This window comes from Phanerochaete carnosa (assembly GCF_000300595.1).
Source record: "Phanerochaete carnosa HHB-10118-sp unplaced genomic scaffold PHACAscaffold_3, whole genome shotgun sequence".
NCBI lineage: Eukaryota > Fungi > Basidiomycota > Agaricomycetes > Polyporales > Phanerochaetaceae > Phanerochaete > Phanerochaete carnosa.
The window spans coordinates 3,344,101-3,365,585 of NW_006767630.1; the positions used below are offsets into that span (position 1 = coordinate 3,344,101).

The following is a 21,485-nucleotide window of genomic DNA, read 5'->3' on the forward strand; positions in this document are numbered from 1 at the left end:
AGGGAATATATCAAGACAGTGAGGCATGGTAGAGACCTGGACATCCACGGGTAACCGCATAATCTGACGGACACGGGGGGAGACAAGATCCAGGACCAGCCGCTGTATCAGCGACCGCCAGCGATGTCCGTCTCCTACCGGGCGTAAGAGGTCTACGGAGAATTCAGTGATCGGAGCCTTGGGAGGAGATCGTCAAGGAGCCGCCATCCGAGGGACGCCAACGTGTCCTTCAAGCGAGACTCAGCCACTTTGTCGCTCACTGGCAGCCGGTTGCGGCCGGTCGATTCGACGATCGTGAAATCGACAACGAGCTCGTTGACAGAAATGGTTAAGGGGGAGCCCATTACCTCTGCTATGCCTCGCCAGGGAGATTCGGTAGTCTCGAGAAGCCCATTGAAGGTGCATTCGCCGCGGAAATGCAGGAGGCGGAGCGTCGAACACGGGAAGGGACATTGCGTGATGACTATGGTATTGAAGCAAGAGCAGGTGAGGGCTGTGAGGCTCGTACAGCGGCTAACGAGGTCATGCGTCGCCCTGAGACCGTCCCAGGTTATCGCAGTGTCCCAAATATTCAGTACAAAAAGCGATCTGAGGTCCAGCATGGAAGCAAAAGCGGAGATCCAGTAGGCCGAAAGTGCATTTTCATCCAGTTTCAGGGTGTTAACAGAGGGAAAGGGACCCGAGACGTGTATTCCCGGAGTGGACAGATGGTTCCAGCTGAGGTCGTCCAGTGCCAGGACACGAATGCGTTGGAAGCACTGCAGGAACTGCGACAGCTGCTCGTAGCCCGTGTCCTCTTGAAGACCTGACAAGCAAAGGTTGTCAAGATCTCGTGAAGCCTGAACCGAGTGGTGTGGCGGACTTGGCAGCGCCGGGTCGAATGGATCTCCGTGAAGATCCAAGCATTGAAGGGCGGGGAGGACGTTTACTATGTCCATCAGCCCCGCTGGCGTCGTTTTGACGACATGATGATACCGGACGTAGCGTCCTGGTTCGAAGCCGGAAATATCAACGCCAAGAAGCCCAAAGGAATCAGGATGGTGAACGTCCGACAAGTGGTCGCTACCCTGGATTATAGGGGCTGGCGTCGGCATCCCGAACCATGAGAAGCGGATATGAAGCTCCCGTACGTGGGCGTGAATGCGAGGCACGCTTCGAAGGAGCTGCAGAAAGCCCGTCAAGCCCTCTGGGCCGTCCGCGAGTGCACATCGGCAGTTCGAGACAATTTCCCAATCTCCAGGTCGCTGGTCTAACGCGTGCGTGCATGGGGGCCACTTCATGCGCCAGAAGAGATGGAAAGAACTGGCCGGCATCCACAACCGACATACAAGCGAGCAGCTGCGAAGACTCTGCTTGTCGTCGTGCAGATAGTCGATGATGTGGTCCGTAAGTTCGACCGGGACCGTTGGGACTGAGGTAGCCATGGCGGCCGATGTGCGCAGTATCCCACACGCTATGCGCATTTTATGCCTATGGTAAATATTCTGCGTCATTCTGCAGTTGACCTTGGGACGAACCGTGGTTTGTGATGATCGCTGAGAGTGGTTGCTGGCAAAGGTCGAACTTTGGCGCGCGAGACCTTGACCGCACCGCATGGCTAGGCAGTTGAAAGAGCACGTTGATTTCAAATAACAGTTTAAATCCCTCGCTAAACTATAACAATTTAACGGGTTGCATAGTGCGAATGCATTATGGCGCAGGCGAAAGTACTCGTCGTGACAATTACTTTAGTGAAGTTGAAGAACGTAAGAGCTACCGGCGACCCTGCACCGCAAATGAAAGCAAGCAATTTAAGCACTTGACTGATACAGATTTAAGGTGTAGCAGAATTCTAGCGAAGTTCTTATGCCAAAAATCAGCTTCTAATAGCAAGCAGACACGTATTATGACGCACCGTGGCCCTCGAGGAAAGTGTTGAGAACTTGCACTCGGAGCGTCAAGATGTCGCGCACAGGTCGGGAGACCAAGCCAAGGATGAGCTCTTCCACAGAGCAGCTCCATTCACGTCCAGTCCTAGATCTGCCGTGCGCGAACTCAACGGTCATGTTGAGCGACAGAGAAGTTAGCCGAGGGGTAAAAGTGTCCAGGATACTCCAATCGAGAAACTCCAAGGCAGCCTTCGATTCGGCTTCGGCTTCGTTATCGTCTGGGACTCGGAAATCCTGGGATATATGTAAGATTGTGAAATCGATGGTGTAGTGATTGACCGAGGCGGCGAGCGGACAGCCCATGATTTGCACCACCCCTGGCCAGTCGTGGTACGTCACAGTTCTACCATCAAACATGGAAGAGCCATAGAAACGAAGCCGATGGACAGTGGGACAAGGATGAGGATGGCGTATGATCACTTCTTTGCTGTGATTGTTGCAGGTAATGGACTCGAGGTTGTCCGTGTTCTGGAGAAGGGCACATATCCCGCTCTCCGGAACGATGCGCCAGTCGTACAGGAGACTTAAGGAAGACAGAGACGTTAAATCTATTATCTGCCTCAGCTGTTCAAGCCCACGAATGCCATCAAGAGAGCGAGGATGAAGCTGGAGGGAGTCGACAGATGTCATCTGACCGTTCGCATTGCAGACAGGAGCACAGACGAGCGGACAGTAGCGGAAATCGGCTAGTTCGAGGGTATGGATGCGACGGAAATATGAAAGGAAGGAAGAGAAATGTTCGTGTCTCCCTTCCTCCTTGATGCCGGAGAGTACAAGCCTGTCAAGATCGCGCGTGGTTGAGAGCGTGCTGTCCGGGAAGGGCGAGGCGTCCGGATGGAATCGTGGTTCGTATAAGCGCAAACAGCGAAGAGCAGGCAAGATGCCAACTAGGTGCGCCAGTTCGCTCGGCGTTGTCAAGACCCGGTGACGCAACGCGAAGGGCAACTCTGCTTCGCCCCATGCAAAACGTATGGAAAGATCTCGGATACTGCTGCAAATGCGAGGCGAAGACTGAAGAAATAATAGCAGCTCTTGAAGGTTCTTCGGGTCCGTCACAAGTGCGCAGCGACAGCTGCGAAGCTTCTGCTCCCCAAAGAAAGTCTGACAGATGTCTGCCGCGTGATCACAGGGTGGCCAACACAAACGGCTAAAGAGATGGAAGGAGCTGGATGAGAGCCATGCGCGGCGTACAAGCGAGCAGTTTCGAAGCGTCTCCTTGTCTTTGCGAAGACAGTCGATGATGTGATCTACTAGCTCCTGCGGGAGAGCTGGTACAGTCCTGCCACTTCCGAACGAAGGAAGGAGGTGCCGGATACGCCGGACAACAGCTTGTAGAGTGTTGCTAGCGTCATCGCTCCGCTGCTCGGGCATTGTTCTGTAGGTGCTAAGTACGAATCGCCACATAAGTATCGGCGACTGCAGACATGCTGCGAAACGTACCTTCAGGGACAAAGAAATGATAGTCAAGGAAAGCGAGAGATGACCAGGGTGGTGAACAGAGTATTCGCGGGGTTGCTAGGCGGCGGCAGCAGACCGTCACACAATATACGTGTCTCTGGTGAAGGAGCGACAGCAAAACCTGCGGCGATAGTGGCGGTGAAGGTCGAAGGGAGAAGGCAGAAGTAGCGCTCAATGGTCGCAGATTAATACGCTCGAGACTCATTTTGCTCGTAATCAGGTGCGACGTGGGTACAGCTCCCAAGAAACATGTGACATCTGGTAACTCAGTACGGTACACCTTCAGTGGACTTCATATATCTGCCGCAGATGCGAAGAAGCATGCATCTAATTACCCAAGCCGATGGCAATCCCGTCGTAGGCTGGTTTCCTGACGAGATTCTTACGAGGATGGCACGTTATCAGATGGAGTATAGGATCGATAACTACAAATGCGCTCACCTCGTCCCACGGGCAAGCAGCACCCTGACCGGAAAAAGTTGATGGGACCCAAGAATATTTGTCGGTCCAGTCCCAGATGGTCATGCCGACGCAGGCCTCGACACCCATACACGCCGCGATGACGTTCTGGTAGTCTGTCTTCTGCTGCTGAAGCAATGCCGGCGTCGAAGGCAGTGTCATGCGGATGTCGAGTTCGGTGATGGCAACCTCGACACCTTGCGCCGCGAACGTCGACAACTGCGTCTGTAGATCCGTCGGGACTTCGCCAAGGATGAAGTGGCATTGGAATCCGATGCCGTCCAGCGGTACGCTTTGCGACTGCAGTGTTTGCACGAGACTCAGCAGAGCTGTTGCCTTTGGGCCTGCATATTCGATGTTGTACTCGTTGATGTACAGCTTCGCATTCGGATCGGCTGAGCGTGCGGCTTTAAGCGCAATGGAGACATACGAGGTTCCAAGAGTGTCGTAGAAGACGTCCTGGCGCCAGGTGCCATCATCGTTGAAGGGCTCATTGACGACGTCCCAGCTGTAGATCTGACCCTGGTAGTGACCTACGAGGGTAGAGCAGTGGTTTTGAATGATGGACGTGAGCTGTGCCGCGGTGAAGTTGCCGCTGGACACCCAGCTCGGGAGCTGGTTATACCAGACACAATTGTGTCCTGGGTAAGGTATTAAGAGACTGGATCCGCGTGTCCATACATGTTAAAACTTACCACGAAGGATTTGGCCGTTTTGCTGAGCAAGGTTGACAATTTGATCAGCACCGGTCCAGCTGAACACGCCTTGCTCAGGCTCGGTAGCATCCTAAACAATAGAGCCGATTAGCATGCGGTTCGCCAAACGACATTAAAAATATACCCATTTCATTGAGTTTCCGGGAGTTATCTGACCGAACATCATGCCATCGTCCAGAATTGCATCGTAGGCTGTATCCGTAAGCTCAGGGTTGTCAGTAGCTGTGCCGAAGTACAGCTTGCCCTGCGACTTTGCGAGCTGATGGAGCTTCGCAGTCGACGTGGAGGCCGGGGCACTCGCAGTTGTTGTTGGCGAAGAAGAGACTGGAGCAGAGGAAACAGATGTGGCCTGGCCCTTCAGAAGGATTAATATTATGCTCTCAGGTTGGCAACGGAACTTACGGAAGGGATGCACTGAGAATAATACTGACTGTACGCCTGGCAAACATTACCAGTCGTACAAGCCGTGGGGCCAGTCCAGCCAATCCCGCCGCCTGTCAGGAATACGTTGTTATTAGTATCCAACAGGACAAGAAATATGCTCACATTGGCCCCACACAGACGACTGGGCGAAAACAGCGGAGACGAGGGCTGCGAGGGCTAAGAAAGGTATAGCAAGTCTTAACATATTTGCACTAGATAGCTGGGGCAGTTGATAGCCTGTCCTGAAGAGATGACATCCCGGGATTCAACGTATAAGTACGCTTTCACCAAAATCCAATCCTCGGGAGTATTGTCGCTGAAATCCCGAACACATGAGCGGAATGCGCGTGAATGGCGGTCATAATTATGCTTACATGGCTTGTTCAGCGTAGAGATGGAAGCACGGGAGAAAAGTCGGCAGCTGCTATGCCACTTCTCGCTGATACGAGTGAGGACGTCTACTGCCAGGACATCGCAGTTCGTGTGCGAGGTGTCGGCTACCGAGTTCTTCTGGAATACACTTCTGATGCATATTTTCTCTGCAATGCAGAAGAGAGAAAGAGGAAGAATGGGTAAGCTATGCACGCGGAGACGAGGAATCTTACTCGGAGATTTGCCTTCATCGCCAACGTTCCAACCGCAGGCCTTACAAGCCAGTAAAAGTCAAGTCAGCACCCTGCCGTATGGTGATGGTACAAGACGCTTGGTTAGAGATGGAGCCTCTGGATGTCGGGTGGGAGGTTGTAAGGAATGTGAGCAGTGACGATGGGCGACACAGAGCCGCCGCTCGCGACGCGTGAGGGGGACAGTTTGGCACGGTCCGGGCTATCCCGCAGCCCGGCCAGGGCACGGATCAAGGTCCGCTTGAACGGAAAGGTAACTTCCTGCAACTTCGAGCAAACGGATTCAATCTGAGGTTGGATCAAGCTGTATCACACAGGTGTCTGTTGATATTCAAAAGATGCGCGAATCTGCACAATTTCGTTGCAACCGGGTACTAGCATCCCGCGGTTTCGTGATGTCCCAGTTTCGTGGCCAATCCTCCGACCAGGGCTACTACTAGTACTTCTCGCTCCACAGGTCGGCCCATTTCATCGTTGCCACTTCTGAACAGTCAAATTATGTGAATTGCCCCAAAGAGAGAGTAGACGTATATCGACACAACATTAGGAAGAACAGCTAATAGCTGGAGGCAATAATCGCGGCTCCACTTAGTTGCCGAAGCCGATAGCAATACCGTCGTAAGCTGGCTTCTTGGCGAAGTTCTGTGCGAAGAGTAATGATCAACAATGGTGCCTTGAGCAGGTGCACACAGGATTGGCACTCACCTGGTCCCAAGGGCAAGCAGCGCCCTGTCCAGAGAAGGTGTTGGGGACCCAGGAGTACTTGTCAGTCCAGTCCCAGACCGTGACACCCACACATGCCTCGACGGCCGAGCACGCCGCGATGGTGTTCTGGTAGTCCGTCTTCTGCTGCTGAAGCAGCGCCGGCGTCGACGGCAGTGTCATGCGGATGTCGAGCTCGGTGATCGCGACCTCGACGCCCTGCGCCGCGAACGTCGACAACTGACTCTGGAGGCCTGTCGGGACCTGGCCGACGATGAAGTGGCACTGGAACCCGATGCCGTCAAGTGGCACGCTCTGCGACTTGAGAGTCTTCACAAGGTTCAGCAGCGAAGTCGCCTTCGCGCCCACGTACTCGATGTTGTACTCATTGATGTACAGCTTCGCGTTCGGGTCCGCCTGGCGCGCGGCGTTGAGCGCGATGGAGACATACGAGGTGCCGAGGGTATTGTAGAAGACGTCTGTACGCCAGGTACCGTCGTCGTTGAACGGCTCATTCACGACGTCCCAGGCGTAGACCTGACCCTTGTAGTGAGTAACAAGAGTAGAGCAGTGGTTTTGGATGATGGACGTGAGCTGTGCCGCGGTGAAGCTGCCGCTGGATACCCAGCTCGGGAGCTGGTTGTACCAGACACAGTTGTGCCCTGTTGCAGTTGATTCTGTCAGAGATCGCGGTCCCTCAGATACTACCGTGTACATACCACGCAGGAGCATGCTGTTCGATTTGGCGAGATTCGCAATCTGGTCGCCACCACTGAAGGTAAATTGACCTTGCTCAGGCTCGGTGGCGTCCTAGCATACCGACCTCCGGTGAGCATACGTTTTACCGATAACAGCATCGCATACTGACCCATTTCATACTGTTAGCGGGCGTGATCTGGCCAAACATCGTGTTGTCATCGAGGATAGCAGTGTACCCGGTGTCAGAAAGCTCGCTGTTGTCCGTAGCAGTGCCAAAGTAGAGCTTTCCCTTCGACTTGGCGAGCTGGTTGAGCTTAGCAGACGAGGTCGACGCGCCGCTCGGAGCGGTGGAGGTGGAAGAGTGCGACGAAGGCGGCGGGGACGGGGCAGAGGAAACGGAGGTCGCTTGGCCCTACATGTAACGGTGAGAATCGCGGTCAGCGCATGAGGAAAGAGGACCTACAGATGGGATACACTGAGAGTAGTAGGCACTGTACTCCTGACAAACGTTGCCAGTCGTGCAGGTCGTAGGGCCAGTCCAGCCAATACCACCACCTGTGCGAACAGTCAGCTATATGCTGTCCACGTCCAGAGCCACTACAGCCTTACATTGACCCCAGACAGGCGACTGAGCCTGGACGAACGGTAGGAGGACCGCAAGGGCCGCAAACGAGATAGAGAGCTTCAACATTGCTGCTGCGGTTAGGTGCGAATCCAAATGTAGGCGATTTCGCTGAGGACTTCCTGACCTCACTGTCGCGCATTTGTACTCACCACGCAAGCTGCATCACGAGCAGACAAGCATATCCTGTCGCACGCGGGAGTAAAATCGCTAAAATGCTCGGCATTTGGGTGCACGACGCGTGAGCGTGCTCAGTTGGACACTCGGTTGCGTCCTTGCCAAGCCAACGAGACTTCCGAACGATGGACGTGCAGCGCTTCGATCTTCCATGTACCGCGCACAAAGCATCCGAGGGGCCGTTGTTTCCGCGGCGCCTGTTCACTCGCATAGAAGGCCGGGGCGACGTCAACATAGACCGCATGCCCTCCGGGTCTTCCTCGCCGCAATCAGCTGAATGCAAGACGGCGTGAGCCTTTGGTTTCGATATCGTGCGGCCATATGTCGGCCCCAGGGTGCGGCGGTGCGGAGGCAAACAGTCAGGAAAATACTCGGATTCGCGCGCGACTTTGACCACAAGTGCTTCGTTGTCGAAATCATCTCAGACACCTGAATGTCCATGCAGAAGGCCTGGGCTGCCAAGGCATTCCTCAAATGGAGATGGGGAGTCCTTCTTTGAGAGCATACTTCGTCAAAAGTCCCCGACCGGACAAGATATATGTAGCGGAAGCAGCTCACTATCCGGTAGTTTGATATACGAATGGCTGCCACTAGTATGCATGGCAGCCACTTGATATCTCCCAAAGGCTGTTGGTTTGGACCGCAGCTTAGAACGCGTGCACAGTGAACTGGCCGAGACTCACCTTGAGCGATCCCTGCAAATCCAACCAAAACCACGACAAAACGAAGCGCTGAGAATCAGCATCCGAGGTCTGCAATACCGAGAGGGAGTGTAGTCGCGCCACTGGAAGGTCAGCGGACAGCGGAAGAATCGACAGGCCAGCGCAACACCTCAGGCACTGAGAGGCACATGCACAGGCGGCGGAAGGTCATGCACAGGCACAGACTTCACATCGCACTTTGCGAGGCCCGCCGGGCTCTGCCATAATAAACAGCCACGTCATAGCCATAGAACACGAACGAAAAGATTGAAATAAAGCGAACAGCTAGCGATGCAACAAAAGACCGTCCGTACAAACCCTGAGCAAAGAGTGGTATGGTAAAAGAGCGGAAGGGTGTGAAAGCGATGTCCAAAATGGTAGCTACACCCGAAAATACTTGCGGTGAGGGTCTGTCAAAGATGCGTCCGCGAGGAAGTGTCAGAGAGTACAGTGTAGTTGCGTAGTAGAGGAATTAAAAAAAAACTGTCCATGACAAGTCTGAGATCCATCTAGGTGGTGCAATCCGGGATAGTAACAGGTTTGAGGGTTTTGCTGAAGAAGAGGTAAGCGCCTATGGTAGCCAAGCAGGACACGATACGCACTTCGCGTAGAATAGACCCCAATAGCCCTCAACACCACCAAACTCAATGAGCTGAAAGGGCAGAACGTCAGGGACGATGGAGCACACTTCTTCAGAGGTTAACCTTACCTTCCATACCTCATCAAAGTACTGGGCGACCATGGCAGATCGTCAGCATCTCACTCGTCTGGACTTCGAAAACAACAACTCACCTCGAAGAAGAAGTATTCGGTGCCATTAGTGTTTGACGCGCAGACGAACGTGTCCAAGAAGTACTGCAGGTTCGCAACGGACGCATTGGATGGGCCATTGCTTTCGTTGCCAGCGTCGGTAGAGTTGGTCGGCCAGCCTGTCTCAGCAATATACATGTTGGGCTTGTTGGTCAAGCTCTGCGCGACCTCGACGTTCTCTGTCTGGAAGAAGTCCCATGTCCAGCCTGCGGCTTGGTCGATGGAGACGTTGGCAAACCATGGGTGAACATTGGACATCTACACCAGGCGTCAGCGTTTGAGCAGGAATGACGAGAAGGGAGTGCACATACGCCATAGTCAACAGCCTCGAGCACCTCGTTGTTGAAGTAACTGCCTGCGTCAGCAGTACCGACGGGAAGGTTGATGTTCATGCTGGCGAGCATGTTCCGGGTGTCGGTAATGTTGGGAATGAGGAGCTGAGCACCCGCGTTACCAACGGCACCATTCGGTGAATCGCCGCCTCCGTTGGCGGAAAGGAAGCTTTGAGACCAGGCTCAGCAGGAGAACAACGAAGCGCTGAGCGAATAACGCACTCTAATATGAACTCATTACCAACGGTAACGCCACCGACGTGGTCGGTACCATAGGTCTGAAGAGCTGCTTGGATTTCGCCACGCTGGCGCTCGTACGCCGTACCTCCGTCAGTTGGGACATTGTAGTTCGCGAGCCAGACAGTCATGTTGACCTTTGTTTGCTTGATTGCCTCCAGGACGAGGGCCGATTGATTGCAGTCAGCTCCGTATAGACGGATACGCTACAGTGTGAGGTAAACACAGGGCTTCTGGGACAGTAGCAAGTGACGTACCGAGGTCAGCTGGGAGAGGAGCTGCGCAGATGATGGTCAGTGTCATTCTTACGTCGGAAGTGTGGAGGTGCTCTGATATTTTGGGAGGCAAGGATCAAGACGTGTCTATGAATATCGCATCCCCCAAATGAGAGCGCGTCGCTAGATCACGCCAGGCACCCACGACGGCGTGCCACAAATATACTTGTGCTGTTCAAAGTTTTGCACTGACGCTCTCCGTGCCGTATCCGCACACTTTCCGCCCAGAGCCTCAGCTTGCCCAATGCTCACCTGAATATCTTCGATAACCTCCGCTATCCCGTGACGTCAATACAGACATGACAAAGCGAGGAGTGAACTGATTACTGACATAGCGAGTTTCCGCAGTTCGGAAGCTGAGAGTTCGCAGGTGTGTAGGCAATGCCATAGAAGGATTGTTTCAAGTTCGGATCCTTGACGAACGTCGACGGATCGTTGGGGTCAGTCTGATTGACTACGCCTGTCGGACCAGCGGGCGTGCCGCTGCTGTTCGTGCTCGTGCCTGTGCTCAAGCTCGAGCTCGAGCTCGAACTGGACTTGTGATTGCGCGAAACAACGACGCCAATAACAATACCAGCAACGACGAGGCCGGCGAGGCCGACGAGCGAGGCTATGAGCTACAGATAACGCATTCAGTGGGTTAAAAAAAAGACTCGAAAACGGCAACGACACGCACGATCCACTTGGACTTGCTTTTGCCGGTCTGCTGCTTCTCGAGCCACTGGCCGTTGCCGCCCGCGTAGCCTGCGCCGTTGTCCATGTTGCTAAAACCTCTCGTGTCAGCCATGTTGAGGTTTGCTGTGGAAGAGGAAGTCGGAAGGTAGTTGCCGCGTGAGTCGGGTGTGGGCGGAAGGTGGGTGGTTGAAGCGTAGGGATCGTCGATGCCAGACAGGCGGTGCGGAGGCTGCAGAGAGAGCCGGGTGGGTTGGAGGACCAGGAAAAAACGAACAAAGAGGAAGAAGTGGTGAGTGTCACCAGGACGACATCAAGGTATGGGTTTAAGTATATCTCACAGGCACATCGGAATCATAGTAGTTCTGCAAGTCCGGGGTGGACCCCGTTACGGCAGGTATGTCACGGTACTGCCGCATCGCGATTCCGCTCATCCTTTCGCTGTTTTCAACGTTCGTCAATGTACAAGGTGTGTTTACAGGTCGTCGACGGCGTGAAAAGAGGCGGTAGGCAGGCTGCGGCAACAGAAGGCGAGGGCTGACGAGGGGTCAACAACAAGGGGGGCCTCAGCTTTAATTTGGTCACAAGCCCGTGACTGATCAAACCGCAGCATTGGCGGACTCTAAATCTTTCTGGTGCGCTCCTCCACCAGTACTAGTGCCTGAGACGACCTCCAGGACCGACAGACCGTCGTGGAGGATTGGTGAAGAATGCCATCTGGATGCATTCGACGACTTCGCACTGCGCATCCTGCGATAGCCGACTTCCTCGATTTTTAATTGACCTTTTCCCCCGATTCTGCCTACGTAATTCTTTCTTGATGCTACCATAGCAACCCAGCACTTCGCGCGCGCTTGCAGTTCGGATCGTCGACGTCATTTTTGGTCCCATTTCTAAAGGTGATGTCGGTACATAATGAATCGCCCCGGATGTACAGGTAGCTTGTCAGGTATATACCTTGGAATTATAGCGTGTGCATGGCGGCACTACAAAATCCACATCGTGCAACAAATGGACATTATATATCTCAGAGTCCAGGAGTCTAGTACGAATCGATAGCGAGGACGGCGGCGATTTATCGTATTTAGGTGACTGTGAGTTCAACTAGCGACTGAGTCGGACCAGAGAGCTGCTCTTCCAAAATATCCCGAGCGATAGAAGCACAAATATGTTTGCTAAGGAGGGCGTGCCAGCGTCCAGTCCTTCGGATATCTGAAGTCACGATCTCGATGGAGATTACCTGCAAGCCTTCGCACAGGACGTGGACTTCCTCGAGCATGTTCCACTCCAGTCTCTCGAGGCTGAGGCGGAAGTGATCCGCCGCGCTGGCCCTCAGGCTGGGATGACCCGCACGTGGAGGGTAGTGCATATCCGATGTTAGCACGAGACGGAGAATGATGCGCTTGATGCTCGGTCTGGCAGTCTGACGCAGAAAGCGGAACATCCCGCGCCAACTCGAGAGGCCGTCCACGTCTTTGATAAGCCAATCCACTTCAGCGGAGACGCCGAGAGTGAGCAGTGGTCGAGTCGAGGGTATTGTTGGAACAAATGAACCTCGCATGGTGTACGCTAAGGAAGTTAGAGCGGGCAAGGAGCGGAGGAAAGAATGTATACGATGACTAAAGAATTCGGGGATCGCGACGAGGGTCAAGTGGGAGAGTTGCGAGCTGTCGATGACGCTTGAGATGAAGCCGAGATACCCAGAGGAGAGTGACAACTGGCTGTCGGAGCGGCTGAGGAACTCTAGTGTATGGACGTGAGGGCGATGTCGGGGAATGTTTGAAGGGAGCAGCGGCTGTGACTTATTCATCCTAACCAGGACGTTTACGTCGAAGGCGAGTGTCTGAATAGAGTTGAAGTACTGGGCGACATCCCTGATTCCACTCAGCCAGCTCGCTGTACCAGACCAGGAGTCGTGAGATGTGGTCCAGTCACGGGTAGCTGTGAATACGAGCTTGCCGAAAAGTCGAGTCGACTCTCTGCCGGTCAGCTGCAGCGCAGTTTCCCCCTGAAACTGACAATCGGCAAACTCGAGAGAATGCAAGGCAGGGAGCAGCTCCATGCTGCGCACAAAATGCTCGAAGAAGGTTGTCTCGAGGATCGCGGAAGGGTGCGGCATGACAGAGCTCGTCAAAGATCGACGAAGGCCCAAGAGACGGAGCTCTCGGGCGTAGCGGCATACGCGCGGTGCATTTTCGAGGGCTTGAATGAAATGAGCGAAGACTGTATTCTTAACGTGGCACTTGCAATCAGTGTAAGGGATATCTTTGTATCCCCAGTAATGTCCACAGAAGGGCCACCGAACGCAGCAGAGAAGAACCGCTAACACAGTGGACAGCCATGTACGGCAGACGAGAGAGCAGCTTTTCAGAGTTGCTGAGTCTTCATGCAAGTATGCAGGAATGTTCGCCACCAGTGGCAATGGTCCCTGCAAATCGCCGGCATGGTCGCTGCCACTGTTAGGATCGACTATCAGCGATTTGTCAGTATTTTTGAGCTTTTGGACTACACGGCAAATATTGTTCTGACCTTTTTTGGATCTAGCTCTTGGTAAGCATGCTCCAGATAATTGTTGAAGTCGGTGGTACGTATTGCACCCCATCTCAAAGCGTGCGACTGCGATACTTCAGGTTGGCCGCCTAGCGTGAGTGAACTTGCCCCACGACATTCGCCGTGCCGCATTGCCAAGCGCGAGCTTTATATCTCAGCGGGGCGACTGCGCCTAGATAGTTTAATTATGATGATGCAGTCAACGTTCCCCAGGTTACTCATTGTCGGTTGTAGCTCTGCAGCAGACCGTCCATCTGTCAAGATGTCATGCGTGGGCAATGTCCAGCCGGGCTGTCACCACAGCCAGTAGAATTGAAAAAGGTATTTTTACTAGAAGCAGTCATCCGCTATACCATTTTCCTTGCGCCGGCCTGAAATTTCGAACGGTCTTGATTATCTTCACGTAGAGGCATATGTCGGCAGCGAGCTTCTTCTGCTTGCATTCCCAGGACGGACCTTGAACCCACCAGTGCAGCTGCACAAGGCGTAGCACCTGATACGGAGAAACAAGAGTGAGAACAAAAATGAATTTATAGAATGGGCACGATACATGGCAAACGCAGCGAATACGCTGGAAAATGCAGATTATGCGATACATAACCAAACGATATTGCTAAAGCATGTGATATATTGGGCGCCGGTGCGGTAAGCCAGGTTACTCAACTACGGCCATCTCTCAAAGTAAATCAAGCCTCAGAAAACTAGTTGCACCCATGCTCAACATAATTTTCTATGAGTAGGACTTTCATGCTGGTTGAAATGTTGCCATCCAAGCATGACATCGCCAATGAACACGACGCCTCGCTCGTGTTCTCATGCCCGAAGGATCCCGTGCCAATCGTTCCTCCCGAGCTCACAGACCACATTATTGACTTTCTGTACGACGATAAGGATGCACTCCGCCAATGCTCACTTGTGTGTCGCGCCTGGCTGTCATCAAGCTCCCTCCACCTCTTCGAACGGCTCAGGTGGCCGCCTTGTCAGCACGCATCCGGAAAGGGCGGGCGGTTCTACGACCGGTGCAAATGCGCATTCCTGGACCACTCCAATTTCTGGACCGAGTTGCTCGGCTTTATAGATGGGTCGCCTCGCGTACAATGCTACGTCCAAACCCTCCAAATCTGCTTTCAATGGACGGTGGTGGACCTCACAGGTTGGGGAACCGGTCGGACAGAATATCATCACAAAGTCACGCTTTCGAACATGGCGGGCATCGTAGATAGCCTCCCACACTTGCGATGGCTCTACCTCAGCTCTCCTCATTTTCTGCATGAGCCCTTGCCCGCCACTCGCGTCAACAGAGGGATACGAAAACTGCACAGGCTCACACTTGACTACCCTGCGCCGCCAATGGCATCCGACGAGCGGCTGGGTCTGCTGGCAGACTTGCTCCGATTGTTCAGCCATATATCCCTACTGCAGTTGGTAGATGTCATGCGGCACCGTGCGGACTACTATCCGACTCCAGCCATTGGCGCAGCGAAGCTCCCAGAGATACATGCCTTCGAAGTCGACACCGCAACCTCGCTCGCGTTCGTCCAATTCCTCAGAATCGTGACCGCGTCCGCAGACCCGGCCTCGATCACGCACGTCGTCGTCAACGACCTCATCGGTAGCGTGACGACCACAGACATGGCCCCGTTACTGCAAAATCTGCAGAACGTCCGAACGTTAACCCTCGAGGGCCTACACTCTGCGAACATCCTCGATCGCGACGTGGTTGGACTCTTCCCCAACCTGCGCACACTGACCATCTCAGGGTATGTCCTGATCGAATCGACCATCTCGACATGGAACAGCCTCCGGACCGTCGCAGCGTGCCCTATCCCGAGCGTCGAAGAGCTTGTTCTGCAGTTCACGCTCAAGGCCGGGTTCGCCGATCCCCCGATGCCCGTGCTCAACGGCGACCTCCGGTATCCACTGCGCGTGCTCGACTGGGCACTGCTCGACGCCGTGCTGAGTGCATACAACAACGTTACGCTCGAGTTTCAACTCCACAGGACGTCGCTAGCACTGTCGAAGGAGCAGTTTCCGCAAATTGTGTCTCTCGTGGAAAGTGTAGCGAGGAATCAGTTGTCTGCACGTGCGCGGCAGAGCGTACGCCTGCGTGTTTGCTAGTGAGTGTTCAAAGCGTGTTTTTAGGTCTGTCTTTGGTTTAAACGAATACACGGCATGGCAGACGCAAGCGACCCGACCATGTCTGACGACCGCCGCATGGCCGCGTACTAGTAGTACCTCCATTTGGTGCAGAGGTGTATCAGCAGAGAAGATCGTTGTCCACCGCTGCTCTGCCAAGCCCTGAACTCACGTCCATTAAAGTGATACGATAAGGTGCCCTCACGATGGGAACATATCTCTCACCCCTTGCTCACGCACGCCTCGTACCACCTCGCTTCCAATCATCCCGCCCCGGTGTCCCGTCGACGAGTCACTTCATAGTCGTACCGATCACGCCACTTTTCGAGTGCCACTTTGCGTTGCTAACGCTCTGCTGCGAGTGCCAGATATTCTGTAGGACGCAGGATGTGCGCACTTTCATACTCGGCCCCCCGTCCCGCAACGGAGCAGCGGCGATCCGAGGTGGCACGGTATAGGCGCTGCAGGAGTCTTGCGGGGAATATGACGACGCGCCACAGTGGTCACTGTACGAAATGGGCTATTCCTTGGCAAGCTGCGTGTCGCATACTGCTGGTTCGACGATGTCTTGACGAATCGCACGCTACACCCTGTGAATTTTAACGCATACATCGACTTGCGATATAATAGTCATTTCATAATGTGGGATAGACCAACATCGCCGCGCTCAGCAGGCAGGCTCGGCCGCATCTTCGGCCTCATAACGACTCGGAGCTTGGCGATCACGACATGAGCTTACACATTGTCAAACACCGGGAAATGCTTCAGAATGACTGCACGAGGTGCTCATCATGGTGTCGATGACTGAGACCAGACAGTGAGTGAAATTCGGGTTTGGAGATGTCTGAGTTGAGCAAGACATGGCTGGTCATGCGAGCAACAAGTCGGAGCTCACAAGAAGTTTTAGTTGGAAAGCCTAGGCTAGACGGGACAGGGTGATGTGTTGGCTTGTGTTGGAGGATGGGACTCTGCACCGGTAGAGCAGACAGATTCTGACAACTATTGTTCAAGTCGGTTGCCACAACTCCAGAGGCCGCCGCGGAAGAACTGTCTGGACCAGTCCGGACCTGACGAGGCAGACCGCAACCTCATTGCTATATTCCTTGAACGCCGGAAGCAATAGGCTGTCGTTTGGCAGACAACCGAAACTATAAACATTAGGGGTTAAAGCAGCTACCATTTGAGCCCGATTAGCAGTACAAGACACGCCCCAGACGCGTCTGGGGCTCAAGATGATGTGACAGCGACGCGTCGTACGCGGTGCCGATTTTTCAAACATCGTGCGAGATGGACGTGAACGGACGCCGGCCAGCCCGCTCTCGCCTGTCTTTGCCTTGGCTTCTGCGCATGCGTGGCATATGTGGTGCGACTAACCTTTGCTTTTGCACCTGCTCGATTGCAATGTCCCGGCAGACCTCAGGCAGTGAACATAGACCACGAACAAAGTAGTATCGTTACAGGCGCGTACACTGAATTCCGAATATTTAGGCATTCATGCTCGAAGTGCAAGACAGAACTCTACAGCAAAGATGAGCAGACGTCACGCAGATCACGCACAGCCAGGACAGAGGAGAATTGTGCTGCGCATCGCTGATGTGCATGCCAGGGAAGAATCAGAAGCTGAACCTAGAACAAGCAGGTCAGAGTCTAGATAAGGTCGGCACAGATAGTGACCGGCCAGACGTTGCAATGTCGTACAAACTCTCCCTTCGCAACTCAGCGCACTGGTAACAGTGGGAGTGAGCAGAGTCGTGTGAGGCATCGTTATGTTCTGGGACACCAGAGAAGGGCCGATCATGACCCTGGCGTGGGGTGCGTACTGTAACCAGCAACGATCTGCATCAGACAATAGTGGTAATGGGACCGTGGAGTGAGGAGCCTACTTTCGCGCTAAGGGTGGCTCTTTGTGGCTCGTCTCAGCGCCGAAGCCACCTTCGAGGCACGATCGTTCAGGCAAAAGCAGGGCCACACACAGAGCGGAGGGAGATGTGCGGAACAACGACACCTTCCTTGCACGACACAGAAGGCCGAGCAACTGGAGCAATGCGGCGTATAAGTACAGAAAGTACCAGACCCGTCGGGAGAAGCGCCATCAGGGGACGGCAGCAGCTGAGAATGGCACTGCCTCGGCGTGCATTGTGCAGGGCACAAGCCAGGTGACCTGTGCTTCTCTCACGGTGAAACAAGGTTAGTGAATAGCGTGTGGTGATTGTGCGAACAAAAACGGCGTGCTTATCTCCAAAGCCACTTCGGCCTGTCACGCGAGAGCAGTAGAGCGCGGTGCAGGGAGCTACAGCTGCGTCAAGACGACGGTGTAGCGCACAGTAAGCATAGGAAATCGGTCCCGTGGCGGAGAGACTGGGCGTTCGGCTGTGTGGAAATGGGCTTGCTAGCTGCGCGCTGGGTCCGAAACTGTGAAGCATGTCTTGTCAGTGGAAACTAGCGCAACACGAAGCAAGTTTCGCGTTCTTGGTCGTGTTAGACGAACTCTATCGTGCAGGGTTGTCTGGCTCAGGGCGGGGGTACGACTGCGCTGGCGGGTTGCAGCAGAGATCTGCCGTCGGCTGCGCCCAGTCTCTCGCAAATTGTTTCTTAAAATGCTGAAGGTGGCTAGGTTGGCCTGGGCAGCGCGCAGGGCGAAGGCGGTCACGTAGGAACGTGGAACGTTGTGGAACCCGCGTCCAACTTCGGAAAATATGGTCGGTGTGCGATGGCAATCAGGTGGAAGTTGTCCAGCGCTAACAATATTGTGTGCAGTTGCGACAAAACACTCGGGGCTACCATGATCGCTGTGCGGTATGTCACCCGAGGTAGGAAGACTGCTCGCTGTGCCTGTAAGTCGCCGCCGCTATGAGAGCCTGTCTGCGCTGTAAACAGAGGAAAGCAAACCAGAACTCGCCTCAGGCTGTCGGTCCGTCCCGCAATAGAGTGCGGTTCAGTTAGAGAGCATGTGAACAACTGACGTGCCCAACTGCCTGCAATGAATAGAGATCCGTGTGCTCGGCACGGATTATCCCAGAATAGCCTAGTCTCGATTACACACCGGAGATGTGCGACACGTGTTAACAGTCCGCGTCGCAGTGCGGGGCAAAGTGCCTGGACACGGAGGCTCAAAGCGTCCAGGAGATATTCGTACAGAGAGCAACGGAGTTGCATTCGACGAAGGCTGGAAGGAGACACCGGGAGGATGGGGTCATCGTCTTCGTATTCTGTATATGCTTGGAGGAATGATCACTGAAGTTTGACGGAGGCAAAAGCCAAGCTGCCGGGTCGTCGCCGCAAGCCTATGTGCCAGCGGGATGTCCATGTCGAGCTAGGGCTACGTCTTCTTCTTGGTATGTGATGAGCTGGAGGCCGCTGCGGCTCTGCAATGATGGGTCAGGCCAGCGGGTATAAAGAGGATCGGTCAGCTCGCAGCTGGGCGACTCAGCCAAGCTCTGCGGTGATGGCATCTCTCATGGATCTCAATCGAACTCCGACCAAAGTTCGCGATTCATATACAGCATCGCTCCCCGCGTTGCGACGAAAGCTCCTCTCTTCCTCTGCCCCTCTCTCTGTCTGCTCCTCCCCCGCTTTCGACGCCGCGCTCTTCGTCACCATGACTTCCAACACCGATGCCAACGTCCCGCACAGCAAGCCCATCCCCATCAACGCCCGCCGTGACCGCGCGGACTCTGTCTCTGACTCCTCTTCATCCGAGGAGTCCGCTTCCCCAGTCTCGCCCTCCAACTCACCCATCTCTGGCATGCCCCCACGTGTCGTGCCATCGAGTCCTGGCTCGACGCCCATTCTCAACTATTTCCTCAGCCAGTCTCCCAAGTCGCCGACCACTTCCACCTTCCCCTTCCGCCGTGCCTTCGGCACCGCAGCCTTCGAAGGTTTGTAATATTAATACTTCCGCGTCTAGGACGCCACCCGAGGCTAAATGGTGCAATACAGACGACTCTGATGCTGATTTCACTATCCCCAAGCGCGGTCATGCGCGTAGCGTAAGCACGGCTGCCTGGCCGACGACCGAGCGTGTCTCTGCGCCGTCCCAGCCTCCCGCGCAGCCGGTACAGGGTGACCGTGCGGCAGGCCTTCTTCGCCGTCTCTCCCTCGGTGGCACTGCTCTTCGCGTGAGTATGCCTGCCGCACGACGCTGTGCCATATTTACTAACCCCGTCCACAGCCCCAGCCACCGCAGATTAAGACGACAGCGTTGGTTGAACGGGTGCCTCCCAATACGCCTGCTGTCGAACGGCCTCAGCCTCCATCGCCCATTCCGCGCAAGGCCCGTCGTGCGAACACCCTCGCACCAGGCACGCCCCGCCCCAAGCGTGCGCCGTCCCCAATGGGCGAGCGTATCCTCACTGGACACTTCGACGGCTTCAACTAGGCGCTGCCCCAATATTTTCGCACGTCATACGCTATCATATCTCTAATAGCACATGCGAAACATACATCACTCGGCGTTATAGGCTTGAGTATGCATAAACCTTACTCGAAATGGTCTCGTCAAGAGACTGAAGTCTCCGCACCCTCGGACACAGCCGCCACATGCACGCTCTTCTCTTTCTTCCCCTCCCCAACGACTTCTCCGAGTATTGGTGGGGCACCCTCCGCCATCAAGACCGCCTCGCCCCACGGCTCCGACGTTCTCTGCGCCTCGAGACACTGTGGCGCAGCCCTCCCCACGCCCCTGCCCATGTTGTGCTGGCTTCCCGCACACCCGCAGTCGAATAGGGGCACCAAAACCTCGTCGTCCTCTTGCGCGATAATCGCCTTGTAATATTTATCGAACGATCCCCTCAGCATCGCACCCGCATCTTGTAGATCACACAGTCCTCGAGTCCGGTTTATTTTTGTCGTCGTGCATTCGCACAACTCCGTAATCATCCGAAGGGAAAGTAGTATAGTGGATTTTAAACCTGGTGTCTTGTACTTCTAGCAAACGCACCATCTCTCCTTGAGCTTCGTTGTTTTATTCTGTAGTTTCTGAATTGTACCGTAATTGTGGAATTCATCAGGCTTTCGGGAAGAAATGAGCTGGTACTGCGACTGGAGATGAAGACAGAGCACTTGCATTATATGCCTTATAGATGTTTGGCGATTGCTCCCGTTTAGCTCAGTTGGTAGAGCGCGTCACTAGTAATGACGAGGTCAGTCGTTCAAGTCGGCTAATGGGAATTGAAGAAATCCTGGCATTTGCTTTTTTCATAATCCTTTTCTTTCTATTGCTCGTCTTCGTCTCTTGCTGATGAGTTTAAGGCTCCAACCGTTTTGTTTGTTTACTGTGTATAAACGTTTATTACTGTTTACCGTTTCCGTGTGTGTAAATGAAGTCATGTAAACTTGGTGTAAACGTTTATACACAGTAAACATACAGTTTCCTCTTGTTGTTTGTAAAAGGTCTTGGTGTTGTACATTCATAGTCTTGCTAACAGACTTGACCTTTATTGGGCTGAAGAGTGCATCGCACCGCCTGTGCATTGTTCTCGGGCGGCCTCTTTGAACCCCCAAGCCCGGCGCACTGTATCAAGCGCCTATGCCCTGAGACTTACTGGGAGTGATGGTAGTCATGATCCTAACTTGTATTGAGCACAGTCTGAAGGCGAGCATTATAAATATAATGTAATGTGTATTTATTGACTGCTCCTCTACATATAGTCTACTGTGGGCACTGGCAGCCTGCCTGCGAGAGTGCGGTATGCGGGAATGTCATGAGCCCATACTTCATTCAAGAGGAACAATATTAATATTAGTTCAACCTCATTGAGCAATGACAGTACCACATGCGATACTAAGGCAGATTGACTCTAAAAAAGGGCTACCAAAGGTCCTCACCCATGCGGCAGTCTTCTCTAGGCCAGCTCTCGAAGTCCTAGTGCGAGAGTATGTCGTGTCACCTCCGAAGTGCCAGGCTAACACTTGCATAGGTTATCGGCCCACTTCTCAACGACGAGATCAATGATAGGACATGCCA

General features: G+C 54.0%; 8 protein-coding genes and 1 non-coding gene across 9 annotated transcripts; 4 read left to right on the forward strand and 5 right to left on the reverse strand.

The window, feature by feature from the left end:
• Positions 1 to 25: 25 nt before the first annotated feature.
• On the reverse strand, positions 26 to 1,191 carry PHACADRAFT_252884 (uncharacterized protein). Its single transcript, XM_007393755.1, has one exon. The coding sequence runs from the start codon at positions 1,092 to 1,094 to the stop codon at positions 153 to 155; it is 942 nt and encodes a 313-aa protein (XP_007393817.1). The 5' UTR covers positions 1,095 to 1,191; the 3' UTR covers positions 26 to 152.
• A 414-nt stretch (positions 1,192 to 1,605) lies between these two features.
• On the reverse strand, positions 1,606 to 3,327 carry PHACADRAFT_252885 (uncharacterized protein). Its single transcript, XM_007393756.1, has one exon. The coding sequence runs from the start codon at positions 3,297 to 3,299 to the stop codon at positions 1,884 to 1,886; it is 1,416 nt and encodes a 471-aa protein (XP_007393818.1). The 5' UTR covers positions 3,300 to 3,327; the 3' UTR covers positions 1,606 to 1,883.
• Positions 3,328 to 3,361: 34 nt separating this feature from the next.
• Positions 3,362 to 5,521, reverse strand: PHACADRAFT_207322 (glycoside hydrolase family 10 protein). The gene is made up of 7 exons (XM_007393757.1): positions 5,359 to 5,521; positions 5,108 to 5,300; positions 4,964 to 5,055; positions 4,686 to 4,916; positions 4,541 to 4,631; positions 3,828 to 4,486; positions 3,362 to 3,767 (listed from the first exon to the last, which is right to left on the reverse strand). The coding sequence occupies exons 2-7, from the start codon at positions 5,187 to 5,189 to the stop codon at positions 3,714 to 3,716; spliced, it is 1,209 nt and encodes a 402-aa protein (XP_007393819.1). The 5' UTR covers positions 5,190 to 5,300; positions 5,359 to 5,521; the 3' UTR covers positions 3,362 to 3,713.
• Positions 5,522 to 5,535: 14 nt separating this feature from the next.
• PHACADRAFT_252889 (uncharacterized protein) lies at positions 5,536 to 5,767 on the forward strand. The gene has a single exon (XM_007393758.1). It carries the CDS (start codon positions 5,553 to 5,555, stop codon positions 5,745 to 5,747), a length of 195 nt encoding a protein of 64 aa, XP_007393820.1. The 5' UTR covers positions 5,536 to 5,552; the 3' UTR covers positions 5,748 to 5,767.
• A 243-nt stretch (positions 5,768 to 6,010) lies between these two features.
• On the reverse strand, positions 6,011 to 7,715 carry PHACADRAFT_252890 (glycoside hydrolase family 10 protein). Its single transcript, XM_007393759.1, has 6 exons — positions 7,618 to 7,715; positions 7,472 to 7,563; positions 7,178 to 7,420; positions 7,029 to 7,119; positions 6,313 to 6,971; positions 6,011 to 6,249 (listed from the first exon to the last, which is right to left on the reverse strand). Exons 1-6 carry the CDS (start codon positions 7,697 to 7,699, stop codon positions 6,196 to 6,198), a joined length of 1,221 nt encoding a protein of 406 aa, XP_007393821.1. The 5' UTR covers positions 7,700 to 7,715; the 3' UTR covers positions 6,011 to 6,195.
• A 1,046-nt stretch (positions 7,716 to 8,761) lies between these two features.
• PHACADRAFT_252891 (glycoside hydrolase family 17 protein) lies at positions 8,762 to 11,524 on the reverse strand. The gene is made up of 11 exons (XM_007393760.1): positions 11,176 to 11,524; positions 10,839 to 11,066; positions 10,494 to 10,779; positions 10,415 to 10,437; positions 10,145 to 10,165; positions 9,873 to 10,093; positions 9,630 to 9,819; positions 9,301 to 9,576; positions 9,218 to 9,238; positions 9,111 to 9,160; positions 8,762 to 9,060 (listed from the first exon to the last, which is right to left on the reverse strand). Exons 1-11 carry the CDS (start codon positions 11,266 to 11,268, stop codon positions 9,018 to 9,020), a joined length of 1,452 nt encoding a protein of 483 aa, XP_007393822.1. The 5' UTR covers positions 11,269 to 11,524; the 3' UTR covers positions 8,762 to 9,017.
• Positions 11,525 to 14,768: 3,244 nt separating this feature from the next.
• PHACADRAFT_252894 (uncharacterized protein) lies at positions 14,769 to 15,513 on the forward strand. Its single transcript, XM_007393761.1, has one exon. The coding sequence runs from the start codon at positions 14,819 to 14,821 to the stop codon at positions 15,500 to 15,502; it is 684 nt and encodes a 227-aa protein (XP_007393823.1). The 5' UTR covers positions 14,769 to 14,818; the 3' UTR covers positions 15,503 to 15,513.
• Positions 15,514 to 17,388: 1,875 nt separating this feature from the next.
• Positions 17,389 to 20,392, forward strand: PHACADRAFT_252897 (uncharacterized protein). Its single transcript, XM_007393762.1, has one exon. The coding sequence runs from the start codon at positions 18,894 to 18,896 to the stop codon at positions 19,404 to 19,406; it is 513 nt and encodes a 170-aa protein (XP_007393824.1). The 5' UTR covers positions 17,389 to 18,893; the 3' UTR covers positions 19,407 to 20,392.
• Positions 20,393 to 20,616: 224 nt separating this feature from the next.
• PHACADRAFT_t33 lies at positions 20,617 to 20,689 on the forward strand. Its single transcript has one exon. It is a non-coding gene; the product is annotated as a tRNA-Thr (tRNA).
• The last annotated feature ends 796 nt before the right edge of the window (positions 20,690 to 21,485 follow it).